Source organism: Orbicella faveolata, unplaced genomic scaffold (genome assembly GCF_042242905.1).
Source record: "Orbicella faveolata isolate gen_17 unplaced genomic scaffold, um_ofav_v1 contig_47, whole genome shotgun sequence".
NCBI classification, from domain to species: Eukaryota; Metazoa; Cnidaria; class Anthozoa; order Scleractinia; family Merulinidae; genus Orbicella; species Orbicella faveolata.
This window is the reverse complement of record NW_028301577.1, coordinates 6,967,705-6,983,343: the sequence shown is the minus strand read 5'-3', so window position 1 is coordinate 6,983,343 and position 15,639 is coordinate 6,967,705. Positions and strand designations below refer to the sequence as shown.

General features: G+C 39.2%; 2 protein-coding genes across 4 annotated transcripts; one reads left to right on the top strand and one right to left on the bottom strand.

The window, feature by feature from the left end:
• Nucleotides 1-931: 931 nt before the first annotated feature.
• On the top strand, nucleotides 932-9,140 carry LOC110051908 (uncharacterized). The gene is made up of 5 exons (XM_020757996.2): nucleotides 932-1,762; nucleotides 2,537-3,011; nucleotides 3,507-3,992; nucleotides 4,566-6,120; nucleotides 6,537-9,140. The coding sequence occupies exons 1-5, from the start codon at nucleotides 1,037-1,039 to the stop codon at nucleotides 6,733-6,735; spliced, it is 3,441 nt and encodes a 1,146-aa protein (XP_020613655.1). The 5' UTR covers nucleotides 932-1,036; the 3' UTR covers nucleotides 6,736-9,140.
• LOC110051911 (general transcription factor IIH subunit 3-like) lies at nucleotides 7,395-15,444 on the bottom strand. Of its 3 annotated transcripts, XM_020758002.2 has the most exons (13): nucleotides 15,372-15,444; nucleotides 15,167-15,270; nucleotides 14,941-15,047; nucleotides 13,861-14,015; nucleotides 13,411-13,476; nucleotides 12,340-12,369; nucleotides 11,909-11,937; nucleotides 11,732-11,806; nucleotides 11,330-11,383; nucleotides 10,702-10,770; nucleotides 10,193-10,328; nucleotides 9,582-9,618; nucleotides 7,395-9,206 (listed from the first exon to the last, which is right to left on the bottom strand). In XM_020758002.2, the coding sequence occupies exons 1-13, from the start codon at nucleotides 15,379-15,381 to the stop codon at nucleotides 9,128-9,130; spliced, it is 951 nt and encodes a 316-aa protein (XP_020613661.2). In that variant the 5' UTR covers nucleotides 15,382-15,444; the 3' UTR covers nucleotides 7,395-9,127. The 3 variants fall into 3 exon arrangements, with proteins under 3 accessions (XP_020613661.2, XP_089135519.1, XP_020613658.1); XM_089279393.1 differs by lacking the exon at nucleotides 9,582-9,618; XM_020757999.2 differs by lacking the exons at nucleotides 7,395-9,206; nucleotides 9,582-9,618 and having other exon boundaries at nucleotides 9,625-10,328.
• Between the last annotated feature and the right edge of the window lie 195 nt (nucleotides 15,445-15,639).

The window sequence follows — 15,639 nt, the reverse complement described above, 5'->3', positions numbered from 1 at the left end:
TCCAGGGTAGAGTCAACATGGTTGCAACTCAGAATAAGAAGTTACTTGTATTAATACCTCTCTTGCTCTGGAAACAAGAGTAGAAGGTCCTTAAGTCCCCTAGGGACTATGTACTCTGTGGTCCCACTAAACATCTTCTTTCATAAAATCCTTGGGTCCACCTGTTTTAAAAACATCACACATGCCTTGCTGCTCACTACTGTTAAAGTGTCTATGTTGGGCAGCATACTTTGTTTAATGAACTGCACTGGGAAATGATCTGTCCATTCCCTCAAAGAGAAGTGCCGAGAATCTGTAAGCATCTTTATTAAAGTAAGCAAGAAATCAGTGCCAGACATGAATGAAGTTATACAAGGGGCTCCTAATTTATGGTTCACCATCACTTTATCACAAAGTCCTTCCTACAGCAGCCAAGTTTGGAGGGTTTTTATTTTGCTAGTTAAGAATTTCTCAAATTTTATTTGGTTGTTCATGATGACAAATACTTCTCTCCAGTTCATTGCATTTCATGAAAATTTGCCATGGTATTATTTTGGGCGAGGGGTGGGTACTAGTATACTTTGCCATTTCAGCCCATTCCCTGCTCTTCAGACACGCTCCCTGCTCATCACTTAACAATATGATGAAGTTGACCAATATATGATGCTGGAAACTGCATGATCTAGCAGTTCTTGTATATAACAATTATTTAACAGGCACATGAAACAGTGATTTATTCTAGGTTAGCCATCAAGGCCATAATATCTAGGGGAAGTCTCTGTTTTGACAAAAGGCATTGTCCTAAACCCGGATTTTTCTAAATTCATGAACATATTAATATTTGTGGGGTTTTCCCTCTGCGCTGTTACTTTTCCGGTTGAATTCTGATTGGTTCTTGGCTACGTCATCTGTTACTATTTTTATCATAATTCACCGCCCGTATAAAAAACAACCGCAATGGCTTTGTAACCGCTCGTTGTCCCGGTAGCTTTCGACAAGTGTTTTATTCCGCAACCATGTTCAAAGATGCGTTAGTTTTGCAAAGTTCAGCAAAGAAATGGCGACTGGAACCCGTACCTACAAGATCAAGGACAAAAATTACGAGGTTAAGTTCGAGTTAGATGCCCGTTACAAGCTCTTGGAGAATATAGGCAATGGAGCTTACGGAATTGTGTGTTCGGCCATAGACACGAAAAATGGCAGCAAGGTCGCAATTAAGAAGATTCCCCGGGCCTTCGACGTTGTGACCACTGCAAAACGAACGTACAGAGAGCTTAAGATCTTGAAGCACTTCAAACATGATAACATCATCTCTATAAAAAACATCCTGAAACCGCCCGACGATTTGGAGCAATTCAATGATGTTTATGTTGTTTTGGATTTGATGGAAAGCGACCTCCACCGCATCATTCATTCACAACAACAACTAACCGACGAACATGTGCGATATTTTCTCTACCAAATTCTACGAGGTTTAAAGTACATCCATTCCGCAAAAGTCCTGCATCGAGATCTCAAACCGAGCAATTTGCTGGTGAACGAAGATTGCGAATTGAAGATTGGGGATTTCGGAATGGCTCGGGGGCTGTCGTCCTCACCTTCGGAGCAAAAGAGAGTGATGACCGAATACGTTGCAACGAGATGGTACAGAGCGCCGGAGTTGATGCTCTCGTTGAACGAATACTCAGAAGCGATTGATATGTGGTCCGTGGGTTGTATTTTTGCCGAAATGCTTGGAAGGAAGCATTTATTTCCAGGAACAAACTATCTCAACCAGCTGCAGGTACAGTGTACTGTCTGATAGTACACCCCCTCCCCTATGGAGGCTAACCTCTGATACAGGGCCTTTCTGAAAACCTTTTCAAAGAAGCTGACAAAATTTGGAAATCCTCGGGTGCAAACATAAAGGTGCCAACAACAAAAAGCTAGACTGTTGGAATCTGCCCTCCATAGGAAGGGGAAGGAGGAGGGGGGTGGGTGTGGATTTAAAAATGGAATGTTCTTATGCGAACAAGTGAGCATTTACATGTTTGGACATAACAGATTGATATATGCAGTTTTAATTCTTATTTCTGTAATGAAAATGCATTAAGGGGGTTCAGTGAGCCATGACAAAAACAAGAATACTGGATTGTTTATCAATAATCAACAAAATACAAATTAATTTTTGTTTTTAAGCAGGGTTGAGAGGGATAAAGGTCATGTTGTCTTTAAGAAGTGAGGTTTTAACGGGAGCTACATTTTGCTGCTACATGTATGTAGAGTTTAGTACTTAGAAATGAGAGTTTAACAATGTCTTTCACAAGGTGGCTTTATATCATGTGGGGATAGGAGAGTAGCATTTAACCTAGCCTCCGAAGTGGTCTAGTTTGGAACTGAATCAGCAGTTTGATATGTATTGTGATAGTGTTTTTCCAAATCCACCCTTCCCGTAGGAAAATTAATTAAAACAAATGGGATAGGTGGGGGGAGTCTAAGTACATGTAGTCTGTTGGAAGTGATTGATCAGTTCTTTTAACTTCAATGTTTGTCTAAATACTGGTAATCTGAATTTCAGCTGATTCTCAGTGTGGTTGGAACACCATCAGAAAGTTTCATAGAACGAATGGGTGCTGAACGAGTGAAGACATATCTTAGACGACTGCCAAAGAAAGATCCAGTCCCACTGGACAAGCTTTACCCCAAAGACAAGTGCCATGCAGATGCACTGGATCTGTTGGGAAAAATGCTTAAATTGGATCCAAAGGAAAGAATTTCTGTGGGTGAGGCATTGGCTCACAGCTATTTGAAAGAATATCATTGTATCGATGATGAGCCTTTGTGCTTTCCACCATTTGAATTTGACTTTGAGGACCTCCCTTTTACTAAAGATGATCTGAAGGCAAGGATATTGAAAGAAATTGAACAGTTCCACAAAGATAGGATGTTGATTTTGTCTCCAGTTCCTTGCTCTCCAAAACAATTACAATCAAGCCAAGTTTCATCAACCCAGTCAAGTGAAAAAGGAAAGGACAAAGTTGCTTCCAAAAAAGGTATGTTATAACCCTAATGCTTATAATAAGATTGGCATACAGTCTGTAAATTTTGCTTCAGATAAATTTTCTCTTGTTCCTCATGGGGGAATTGAGTAACCTTGGGTGGAAACAAATTAGCCTGTTAACAATTTAGTAATACATGTAAGTAGCATTATTCGGGGGTTTCACCAAGGGCCAAACACTGGGCAAATTGACCAGCTGCAAGGATGATTTTGCCTGCCTGGTTTGACTATCTAGCAGACAATTTTTCTTATAAAGAAGTTCAGTTCAAGTAGTTTTGCTTGCCTGTGAAAACCAGTTGCCCTCCTGCCGAAAACATTAATTAAACTCTGGATTATATGAGTAAGGAAACAGCTACATAGTTTAACAAAATTATGTCGGGATCTCACTACTGACAATGCTGATGCAAATGCTGCTGGTAAGGATTAAAGTCAACTACATTCCTGGATATTTTTAATTTGACATATCTGCTGTTGACTTCTGTCAAACTAGGCAACATTCCAGTTTCTTCATTAACCCTGGTGGATGTTCGCCAGAAAATGGAGCAAAACCTCAAAAGGAAGAAGGAGAAAGAAGAAAGTCAGAGCAAGAAGTCCAAAGCGGCCAGGAGGCAATCAGAAAACAAAGAAACAAAAACAGATAGCTCTACAGGGCTGAGTGACAGTGACAAGCAAATGCTAGCAAGGTGGGAGAACATGAGGAAGCAAACCAAACCATTTATACACCCAATAAGAAAGTATATGAAAGAGCTTCATGAGTTGAAAGAAGAAGCCCTGTGTGACGATACCAAACCAATTGCTGCAGTGCCCTCTCAGCCACTCCTCCCTCCTGGAAATCAGCAACAGTTTCAGTTTACGCAGTTTGTACCACAAAACCAAAATGGAAATGTGACTGCTTTGAAGGCTGTCAAAGTTCCAAGTCAGGCAGTACCTATTGTGACGGAGACTCTTCAGGGGGGTGGTGCTGTTGTTCAGACAGGTAGGTTATACTGCTTACAGTATTGGTAATTTTGATTACTGATGGCATTATGTAAACTGGTTCTGCTTATCCACCACTCATAATAGACCTGGCACCCCCATCTTGCCAGTGTAGGGGAAGAAATTCTCCAATGCATATCTTGACAATGATTACTTGATGGATTAAGAAAGATTCAGAACTGTGTTTGGCTGAATTTTTTGGAAAGGACCTCATGTTTTATTACATATACGTAAGTAACATAGGCTTTGCTATGATGTTTTCCATATTAAATGAAAATTTAGATCCGTACGATTTGGCAAAAGCATCTTGAGAATTTTTAAAACAATGGCACACATGAACAAAAGAAACATGCTTCAAAAAAAAAAACAAAAAAAAACTTGAAACTCGAAAAATACTTGACTGTGTTTCTTCACCAATTTAACTCTCAAACTTAAGGTTTAAGTTTCCAGCCTTTTGCATAAAGCCTTTACCACACCCTCAATTACTGTGATGTGCATGCCGTACATAGCCATCCATCGTACAGAGAGCTCACCTATCATTTTCTTTTTATTAATTTTTGGGTTTACTATTTAGTTGCAGGGAAGCTTGTTCTATTAGCACCCAACCAAGTGGTATCGCTGCCTCCTTCTGTGCTAATGAATGTTCCTGTTCCCATGGCAACTCCACAACTTGTCCTTGCTCCTCAAAAATCTACATCCCAAGCCCCTGTGAAACAAATTCTTGCAACTTGTGTAGGTAATCAAGAATCCCAAGGAAAAACTGCAAGTGTGCAAAACAGCACCATAGGAACTTCAGCAGGTCTGCCACTTGGACTCACCACACGTGTTGCAAAGACTACTGCTGGGGTCACTTGTGATCCAATTAGTAATGTCATGGGAAAGTCTGTCTGTAATGGTGCGAGCAATAAAGCAACATCTACACAACTTGTGATGAGCTTGGCAACAGCTGTTTCATCAACGCCAGTGCAGACAAGTACCTCAACTGCCTTTTCAATGCTCTCACAACAATCTTTCAGTAATTTTCAGAGCCATTCTGTGCCCAGGTTGGTTACTCAACTTGGAATTCCTTCACATGTCACTGCTAGTAAAAACTTGGTAGTTACAGCGCCAGGTCCAAATAATCAGTTACACAATGTTACAAACACCTCAATGGTCAATATGTCAACACCCCAGCAAGGAGCAGCTGTGATTAACAGCGTGACGAGTTCAGTATATCTTGCTAAAGACCAGTCATTGACAGTTTCACCCTCACCTTTATTGAATGTTCCGCACATCAACACTACATGTACAAATAATCAAGGTATTGCACTGTCAAACACATCACCTCCATTCTTGTCCACTTCAAATAATAAGTCTCAACCAACGCAAGTCACTTTGTCTACTCAAGTTCCACAGTCAACAAGTAGTTCTGTCCTTTCTACATTGGACAATATTCCTTGGAGTACAGCTTCACAGACATTTGCAAGTAATAACATTCCTTTACAGACACAAACAGTTCAGTCTGAAAATGCTTTTCTTCATCCAACTTCAAATTTCAACTCAACTTCAGCACTGGTTAGTTCATCGTTTTCCTTGACAGACTCAGTTGCATCAACTGCAGCTCCATTAGACACTAGTTTGGATTTTTGCAGCGTGACAGAAGATGAGATGGCACCATCCCTCATGAGTCCTCAAAGTCTTCAGTCTATGCTACAGTCCATGTTAAGTCAGTCCGATGCACAGTTGCTTTGGAATACAGTGCTCAACTCTCCAATGATACAATCACCCATCTTTAAGCTGGCTGACACCTCAAACAGTACTGCTACAATGACATGTACCGCAACGGAATCCCACCCCAGGACATCACCAGGATCAGAGCAATTTACATCACAGCAAAATTGTGCCATTGCCCCAGGAACTGAAGCATCCCAACAAAACAACAACTTCATTCCTGAGAGTGTCCAAGATGCCTTTAGTGACCTCAATGTACAGGGAGTAACTGAGCATGATAGGTTAACTGAGGAAGTGATTTTCTCCAGCATGCTGTCTTCCAGGGCAAAAGGAGCTGGGAGTGGCTATGGTTTAGGAATTGACATTGAAGAACTTCTTGAAAATGCTGGAATAGCACAGGATCCAGCACTGTCTAGCCTGTAAGTTACTTTTCCTATGTGTTTCAATCAACAGGGGTTAAGGGTGGGGGGCGGGGGGAATTCTGAAAATGTACACGTAAGTGTGCCATTGGTGATTTTTTTAATGGTAGTCATGATGGCTTGTAAACTGGGCTCCAGATTGAGCAGTTGGGGCTCAATTACTAGGTGGGGCCATTGCATTGTGTTCTCGGGCAAGACACTGTACTCTCACAGTACCTCTCTCAACCCAGGTGTGTGAATAGGTACCAGGGAATGCAGGGGACTGGAATCCTGCAGTGGGCTAGCATGCCATCCAGGGGGATTAGATACACTGTATACCAAGTCACTTGATCCTGCAGAAGCCTGGATAAGCGCCTGTGGGATGGGCCACTTGACCTGATGCAGACTTAACCTTTTGCCTATCTTTCCACCTATAGATCTAGCCTTGGTAGCCCTTATAAAGACTCCTGTCTCACACTTCCTGCTAGCTTACCAAACAGTCCATCCCTGTCGGCTTCGCTGCTATCTGATTGGTTGGACGGCAAAGACATGCTTCCCACAGACATTGATGAAATCCAGAAAGAACTCGAGTCAAACTCTGTTCTATCTCTTTTCCAAGAAATGGAGGATTCATGACAGCTGTTTATGTGTATTGTATGTAGTTTGTATTGTTTGTAATGATTGGCCATCTCTAAATTATTTACATGTACAAGTAGGAAGGTGCTGGATTAAGAAAAATTATGAGGAGCTCCAAGGTTCCTCCTAACCATGAAATCCTGGGTGCCCAGCACTTAAGCTTATGGAAAAAGTAAGTTTTTCAGTTGCTTTAAAGCAAAAGTTAGATGCCCGACTATTTTGTTCCTGTCACGTATGTAGTAAATGAAGTAGTTGATAAGGCAGGAACATTGCGTGCCCATTTGGCAAGTAATATTTTACTATGGGCAACTGAAAACTGAAATATACTGGTCCAGTTGGCAACTGGATTTCAAAACTCTGTTCCTGCCCTGTTTTTAGTGTTTTGTTTGTGGAATTTTACAATTGTAAATCTTAAAAGAAGCATTAGAGGATGCCACATATATTGTGTGAAAGTTGAATGCCAGTTAGAGTTAATCCTTAATACTAATTTCATTTTCTTCAGCTTCGAATTTTGATGTGACTTGAAGTTTCAAAAAAAAAAACATACTCCTATAATAAGGTACATCAGATGCCAGGCTACTAAATGCTTATTTTAAGGTGTGAGTTGTTAGTCAGGTGTCAGTAATGGAGACCTAATTGCTTTCTGACATAGGACAACATTCTCTGCTTGGCTATTTATTTGTCAAACATGGAAGTGGTTCTTTCCTAGGAAGTGAAATATTCTAACAGTTAGTGAGCCATAGCTTTAACTTGACAAAGTAAATTTAATCTGCATGCAGTTTTCTGCCATTGCTTGGTATCCATAGTTGTCAAAAATGGAGATTGCTTTGCTATGAATTTTTTTTGAATGCATGATTTGTGCAGTGTTTTACTGGGAAGTGTAAATATTCTATGAAAGTGGTTTACGCCTGTAGTATACCATTAACTAAACAAGAAAATTTGGAAATCTAATTAGATGACAAGATGTTTTGTTCAAGGTTGAAACATAGTCGTGTCATCACGTTAGAGTTTTTGACTTAATTTCATAAAATGACAAGTAGTGTTTCTGACATAGAATGTCCAAAACACTAGGATTAAAGATGGGAACAAAGAAGATTAACTTGAACTTTTACGATTGCATGTGTGTCATAGTGTACCGTTGTTTAGTATTTCTTGTAGTCCCACATTCAAAATGTTAAACTCTCATAACATAAATATAAGATCTCTTAATACATGTAGTTCTGAGAGTGTGGTGTTTCATCAAGAATACTCTAGTTAGGTCTCTAAACACTACTACTGCTTATTTTAATGTATTCATGTTTGAGAAGAAGTGACCTTCTTAGGCCATACTGATACGTTTTTGCAAGTTTCTTTTTTCATTCAAACCAAACACCTCATAAATTGTTTCCATACACACTTCCCTTTTCCTATGGGAACTGCGTTTTTCAGAGTCTCCTCTTTGGAAACCATTTTGAAGATCTCTGTTTTTCATAAAAATCTTAATTGGCATTTTTGATGGGCTGCAGCCAAAATTATAGGCAAAAATGCTCAAAAAAAGTATGCATTCTCAAACAAGAACATGTTTGTGAGGGTGAGGGGTTTAAATTATCATTCTTTACAGTGAAAGATTTAAAAAGTCAACTTGCTCTTTGGTATAAAGATGCATGTTTTTCACATGTACTATTTTTGTGTTAGTGCACTGCATGCACTCAGTGTCTGTAGCAGTTGCTTCTGGGAGTGCCAAAGTAACCACTCTTGTTCCTAGAGCCAAATGTTTCTTTTAGTCACATGGCTAGCATTTTGTATTGAGTAGCTCGGGGACAAGAATGAAAGGTGAAGGCAAGGGGCACATGTAATGACACATGCAATTGGTAGGCATATTCACCAGTTTTTGAGACCTTTAGATCTGATTGAGAGAATTTGCGTATGTGAACACATGCCATTTTGGCAAGAATGGCGTAGTTCTCAAAGGGTTCACAAACTTGTACTATCAACCAACTTAACCTGGCCATTTACGTTGCACAAAAGGAACAAGGGAAAACTTTTTAGGGTATGTCTTTTCCCCTTGAGCACTGAAATCTTGCGGTCAGATCTTTTAGTCATATTCAGATCTAAAGGTTTCTTTGTCACTTAAAGGAACCTACATTTGTGACATGCTTTGCATAAAGCAAACAAGAAACATTTCCATTTCCCAACATGGATAATCTAGCAGAAATGCTTTTTCCCTCTTGGTTATCCATTCGTGGGAAAACAGGAAATACTGCACACAGAATGTGTTGTGTGGTCATAATGAAACTGCTGATTTTGATAAAAAAAAAAATTCTATTTTCTAAACTAGCAAGATACTTTTATTATTAATCACATCAATAATTTACAGTACATGTACGATAATTATTAGAAATAGTAATTAAAGTTATTTTCCAGGGGCTGTGTTTTCTTTCTTCTTCTTCTTTGGTCTCACCATGGGGAGGGCTGGAAGTTTAAATCTTGTCCTGGAACAGAGTTTGGGAAATGGTTAACTTACGAAGACCAACATTTGGCTGTTTCAGTTGACCATCTAGGCCATAGGAAATGTGTTTTCTTTGGTTTGCATTTTCATGGCAAGTACTATCTCTCTCTAACCAATCAGAACAAACTTGCTATTTCCTAACCAATCAAAATCAATCGTGACTTCCCCTCAGCACTTTTTCCCACCCTTTCTTTGAGTTCTGATTGGTTCTGATTTGTTTAACATTTCTTTTATTCAGTAAGTCTCTATTTTTTTGTGAATCAAATTTTCACAATTCACCAAAAGCACAAAAACTTGACATTGAGAAAATCTTGTGTTAAGTGTTTTAAGATTGACAGTCAAGTCAACACAAACTTACTGGCAGGTGAGACAGAGTGGAATGAACTGGCAATAAACTGCAAAAAACAGCAAAAGAAAAACAAACCACATTTCGGTTGCAGAAGATTTCACAAATTACAGTTCGGAATAGTGTGAAAACTAATTTAAAGTTGTATTAGAAATAAACCTGTATGAGAGACCCAAAACTCAGAAAAACTAGTGTATGAAAACACTAATGTTTGCAGCTCATGTTCAAATGGCATTTTTGGTTCTCCCAAACTTCCAAACTTTTCCATTCTTGATCATAACCAGAAATTAATGTTGTCCAGTACTGGCCCTCTCTGTCACACAATGCTGCACTTACAAAAAGGGGACCCTCTTTCCTAAGTGTGAAGAGTTGCGTGACGGAAAGAGGGCCAGAATTGGAGCAAATGGTAATTGATTAATACTGAAAAAAAGAGCAAATCGGCCTTTTATAATAACTATCTGTTAAATAACTCTCTCGTCCACTGGGAGTGAGAATCAAGATACAGGGTATGTTTGGTTTGTTCTTACAGTGTAGCTCTCTGGTAAGGTATACTCTTACTTTGAGGCTCCTGCCTATTTGAAATAGGTCAAAATAGATGGCTTTGAGAGTGTTATAAGTCTTACTTGATAAACAAACTGAACAAACAAAACCAATGTCCACAAGTCGCCTGTGGCAAAAACACGCAGCCCTGTAGTCAATGTGTACTGATGAGGGAAGAATCAACTGTTCACGGACTGACGGCTCGGGAAGAAACACCCACTGAAATGAAATAATTGATGAAAGGCCAGGTTAAAAAGCTCTTCCCCCCAAAATATTAACTTGTTATCACTTAGAGAATGAAGGCAGAGCTTCAGGGGTAAAGGAAGCTTTTAGACTTGATTTGATAGCATCTAGAACCATTGACTTCTAACCCTGATGTTTTTCAAACGATACAAAATGTTGCAGTCTATTTCCATATACGCTATGACTAGTCATCCTCACTTTCTACTGGCTCATTCTGTTACTGGCTCAACTGTTATTATTTAAATCATCAGGCAATGCTGTTCAGCATTGCACGACAATCCACATAACAGCTGTCCATAAGACTACTCAACCCTAGGCTGTACAATCCCCATAATAATCACTCGCTCACCAGTAGGTATTGAAGTAAAGCAAAAGTCTGTGGTACTTTGAGATACACTCCACCTGTTATGTCAGCTGCCTGGGAAAACAAAGTGAAATGGCTTAACTCAAGCCTGCCAACTTTCCAGGATATTTGATGGATCATATAGCTGTGATATTCTCAAATGTGCTCAACAGATTACACCCCCTTCACGAGGCTCACCGATTTTCTTACTTTGTAAATTAGTGAATGTTCTATAGGCGTGCAATTGGTGCATAGGAATTGGTTGGTAAGTTGATCACAAATTATACTTCTGGCGAAAATGTTGACCAAAAGAAGGAAAGAGGGGGAAGAATGTTTTCATCGGCTCTAGTTTCAGGGAACAACCAACTTTTGCGGTTTCTGCATGCAGGGCTGTCATTAAATTTTGAGTCACCTATTGCCTTGGTTTTCACACCCGTAACAAACTTGTGACTTTGTGGGTAAATTATGTCAACAACAAGCAAGTTCACTGGCGTAACATCAAGGGCTCATCAAGGATACTCGGCAGTAACAGGTGTTACAGGTTATGACCTTAATGACAGCTCTGAGATGTAACAACATAAATAAACATGTTCTTCCACACACACAAAAAACCTGTTGCATACTTTAACCATACCTGCTGCAAAAATCCTGAGTGTTCATCTAGTACACAGGCATCGATCACAGTGTTCTAATTAAAATAACAAATGTCAAATAACACATAGTGAAAGAACGTCCTGGGCTTAGCTTATTTGCTCCGATGATGGGTTTTTTGGGGGGTAATTTTAATGGACGGATTGTTTATGGTTCAAAATCAAATTTAAACCATAAACTCAGTGAAAGCAGAATTCAGTAAATTATACTGAGTAACATATTTCCATATTTTTAACTAACATAAGGCTTAATATATGCCTTTGCATTTACTATTAAAAGGAGTTTCGCATCTCTGATTTGGGGCTTCAAAAGTATTTTCAGAAACTTGATACAGCACATACATTTTTGGCTACCATATATGTTAAACATATATTAATTCTCTTACACTTTTTTGAGCAGCAAAAATGCAATTCATTATTGGCATATATTGTGTAGATACATCTGGTGCAGCTTTCAAAACCTGTGGCAAAAAGCAATTGAAAAATTAAAGTTCTAGTCAGCTTCTAAAATGGATCCATCTCTCTTAGAGCATTCAATTTTATAAGCCATCTTTTAAACTTACCAAAATTCGAGACTTGAGTTTCTGCCCAACTAAAAGGAGACATTTCATCAGTCATATATTAAGTATTTGCTACTTAACCTCTATTTAAATTAGTATAACTTAATGGGGAATGTCCCTAAATGAAATATTAAGGTCTCAAGTTACCCTAATAGTTTGTAGATATAATATTTAAAGAGAGGTTCTATAAGCTTGTCAGTGACCAATTATTGAAAATTCCTCTTAAATATGTTTCATTAGCTCTGAGAATTTTATTTTTTATTCCCATTGGCACTGCCTGTTTGATGAAGTCTTCATTGAAACTGTACGGAGTAACTAATTAATTATTACTTAATCAAATAATCAATTATTTAATTATTAAGTAGATTTCAATACAGCACTATAATCTGCATCTTACAAAGAACATAATGCACTAAGGACTACAATTATACTACCTGGGCATTCTTTCTCTGCTCTGTGAATATCTATTTTAAAGGTTAAGGCTATCATTTTCTAATCCTAAGGATAAGAAAGAGTATAATAAAATTATGGACATTCAGATGGGAATACAAGTCCGAGATCTCAACCCTTATACTTATATGTTTGACAATCACATTCCACACCAATCCCACACCAATCCTGTACCAACAGACTTCTATTCAACTTGTCAGCAGCAAGGAGGAGTAAGGACTCCAGGAACATTAGGATCGCACATACAGTGCTGACGAACCTGAGGCTCGCCACAACAACCAACCTTGGCACAGAGTTTACTGGCCATTGTGGAGATGTGGCCATTGCTGGGAGGTTAAAATAAGTCTGGAACGGACATGTGTGGCTGCTGTAGAGAGGTGGGAGGCATGGTGGCCTCATGGTTAGTGCGCTCGTCCCTGGATTGAGCGGTCCGGGTTCGAGCCCTGGCCAGGGACACTGTGTTGTGTTCTTGGGCAAGAAACTTAACTCTCACAGTGCCTCTCTCCACCCAGGAGTATAAATGGGTATTGGTGAATTGTTGGGGAAACCTAACAAATTGCAGGGGAGTGACCTGCGATGGACTAGCATCCCGTTCACGAGGAGTAGAAATACTCCTAGCCACTTCATGCTACAGAAAACAGGATACACTCCAGCAGCTATGAGCCAGTCAGCTCCAAGGCTTCACTTTTGTAGAAAGGTGGCCCTTAGTAGAGGTTCGACTGTAACTGGATTGATATTAGAAAGATGAACTCAACTTGATCTCATACTCATACTCATATTCCAATTTAAAGGTCCTAATACTTGGGCATTTAGTTCATTTTTCTACATGTACCTGAGATCAGGTAAGATGAATAACACAGAACTGTGTTCTCCCCAAAAAATAAGCTGTCACCAAGAGAACACTCAACTTGTGTCTATGTAGATATTTCGTCATCAGGTTGAGATCATTCCACAAGATTGTACAAGGTTGCAGAAAATGACAGATTTATATTGGGTGAAGAACTGAAACATAATTATTTATGATAATTCATTTGACCACTGCTTGCAAAAGATACAACATAAGGCCATGGTCAAGGCACTAGCAAGAAGAGTGGGAGGCACCTCTGAGCTGTGGTCATCCACTGAAAAAATGAGAACATTTTTAATCCTGGGATCATCACAACTTTGGCTCATGAGATCCAAAAATTCATGCACTAAGTTTTACGTGGCCATTACCAAATTCATACTGACAGTACATTAGGAAATCATTTGCAATGTACATGTAGCTTGCTTGTAAGTGTCTCAAGTAAAAATGGAACATATTGGTTCATGTAGGAATAGTCTAACTTATGTCTACATGTACATGTACCTGTACATGATGTCTGAGAATTTGATTGGAAGTTGATAACATGAACATTGCACTAATTAAATAATTCTATTTCCTTCCTTGCAGTGTTGCAGGTATCGTATGATCAGAAAAAGTAAGGTTGGAATTCCATCCAAACTAACAACGATGTCTGTAGTACCTTTTGAATCTTCTGTAGATAACAGACTCTTCAGTTCAGTGATGATGACATCATTGACGTCAGCAAACCCTTCATATTTCCCATCTGATGGGAGATCTTTCTGAGCATTGTCATTGACACTGTCGGTAGCATTTTCTTTTGGAAACACAAACTTGCTGTTTGAAACACAACAGCATTAGTTTAACAATGTATACCTAGCACCAGTTATTTATAAAAATACCAATATTTTAGCAATCATTCCATAAGCACATTGGATAAAAGTCTGTCTTCAAGCTTTGATGTTTTACCATGCCAACATTTAACTCAGCAGGGATGTAGCTAAGAGAAGACAAAGCAGGCTTATTAAGAATTTCAGCCAGCTTTACTTATCTGTGTGCCTTCAAAATGACCTCAAATCTTTGTTTTCTACTGAAATCTCAGCTGGCAGTAAGCCCTCTGTCAGCCATTTTAATTGGCCATTAGCCTGTTTTAACTACATCCATATTGACTTCCATTTCTGTAAAAGGGAATGACTCTGCTCTCCCTGGATAAGCTGGTTCATTGAAGAGTTATTCCCTCCCCACCCCCATCTCCTGGGTGGAAAGAGGCACTGTGAGAGAAATTAAAGTGTTTTGCCCAAGAACACAATCTAAAGATTCTGGCCCGAGATTGAACTTAGATCGTTCAACCCTAAAAAACACTTAACTACCACTGTAACACCCACCCACCCACCACTGTAGCACCTACAACTGCATTGGATGTGAGGTGAAGAGTATTCAGTAAGGTGGGTAGTGTCCAAGGGGGTTGACTGGTGTGAACCTCTGCTCCCCACTGCCCATTTTCCATTTTGCATGTAATCACTTACTTATTGCCCATGGTGGGAGGCAACATCCTATCTGCAAAATCCTACCACGAGACATATCTTCAGGGATTTATTTTTTGAACACCAGTAACAGTGCAGGAGAACAGAATCAAAGAGGAAACCAGCAGTTGGAAACAGATAAACCAACTGGCTGAATACATCTAAACATTGTGTTTGAACTTTAATCAGAGTTATTTTTCTATCAATAGTACATGTGCTTGCCAATTGATCAGCCATACCTTGTGCTTGTGTGTGACACAATGAAAGAAAGACAATTGTTGTGTTTCATCATTAGATGAGCGTTACAAAACACCATGAGACTGTCCACGCAATGTGTCAAACTGATCTGAAAAATTAATAAAAATCTACATTGACTGTTAACTAAAATAGTTAAAATTTCGTATCATAGCTACTTGTAAGAAAAAAGTTAAAACTGAGCTGAGAATTTTTTAAAGCTACGCTGACCTGTTGTTGTTCGTGTCCATTCGACGGATTTCCTTCACAAACAATTCTCCCCCACCACACCGGATTGGCATCAAGAATGACCACCAGGAGATTTGAAATGATTTCTAAGGAAATATAAGGAAATCAGGAATATGATTTAAGTGAAAGGTTCAAGCAACAGTGCAAAATAGTTCATTAGAAGTTGGAGTTGGAGAATCGAGCTCACCGTCCGCCATATTGGAAGTGTGCCCATATTACAGCATGTAACAAGTCACGTTTCGTCACCTCGTACCCAGGGCCTTATCTAGGAGGAGACAGGACCCTAGGAACCTTGACGCTTCTTTCTCTTTTAACCCGTCCGCTCCGGTCCCCTAACACGGGTCAAACAGAAAATTAATGAAAAATAAGTGGAAAAGTCATTAGGATCGTTAGTCAATTGGATTTTTTTACTCGTTTTTCGTCGTATTAAAAAGGAGTAATAAGTTGAAAGAGAA

Excerpts from the sequence above, each read along its gene's own strand:
- LOC110051908 (XM_020757996.2), top strand. The coding sequence starts at position 1,037 with ATGGCGACTGGAACCCGTACCTACAAGATCAAGGACAAAAATTACGAG. Across the intron at positions 1,763-2,536 it reads ACTATCTCAACCAGCTGCAG|CTGATTCTCAGTGTGGTTGG; the intron begins GTACAGTGTACT and ends TCTGAATTTCAG. Across the intron at positions 3,012-3,506 it reads CAAAGTTGCTTCCAAAAAAG|GCAACATTCCAGTTTCTTCA; the intron begins GTATGTTATAAC and ends CTGTCAAACTAG.
- LOC110051911 (XM_020757999.2), bottom strand. Across the intron at positions 14,016-14,940 it reads GTGTCACACACAAGCACAAG|CAAGTTTGTGTTTCCAAAAG; the intron begins GTATGGCTGATC and ends TGTTTCAAACAG. Across the intron at positions 11,384-11,731 it reads TTTTTGCTGCTCAAAAAAGT|AACACTGTGATCGATGCCTG; the intron begins GTAAGAGAATTA and ends TATTTTAATTAG.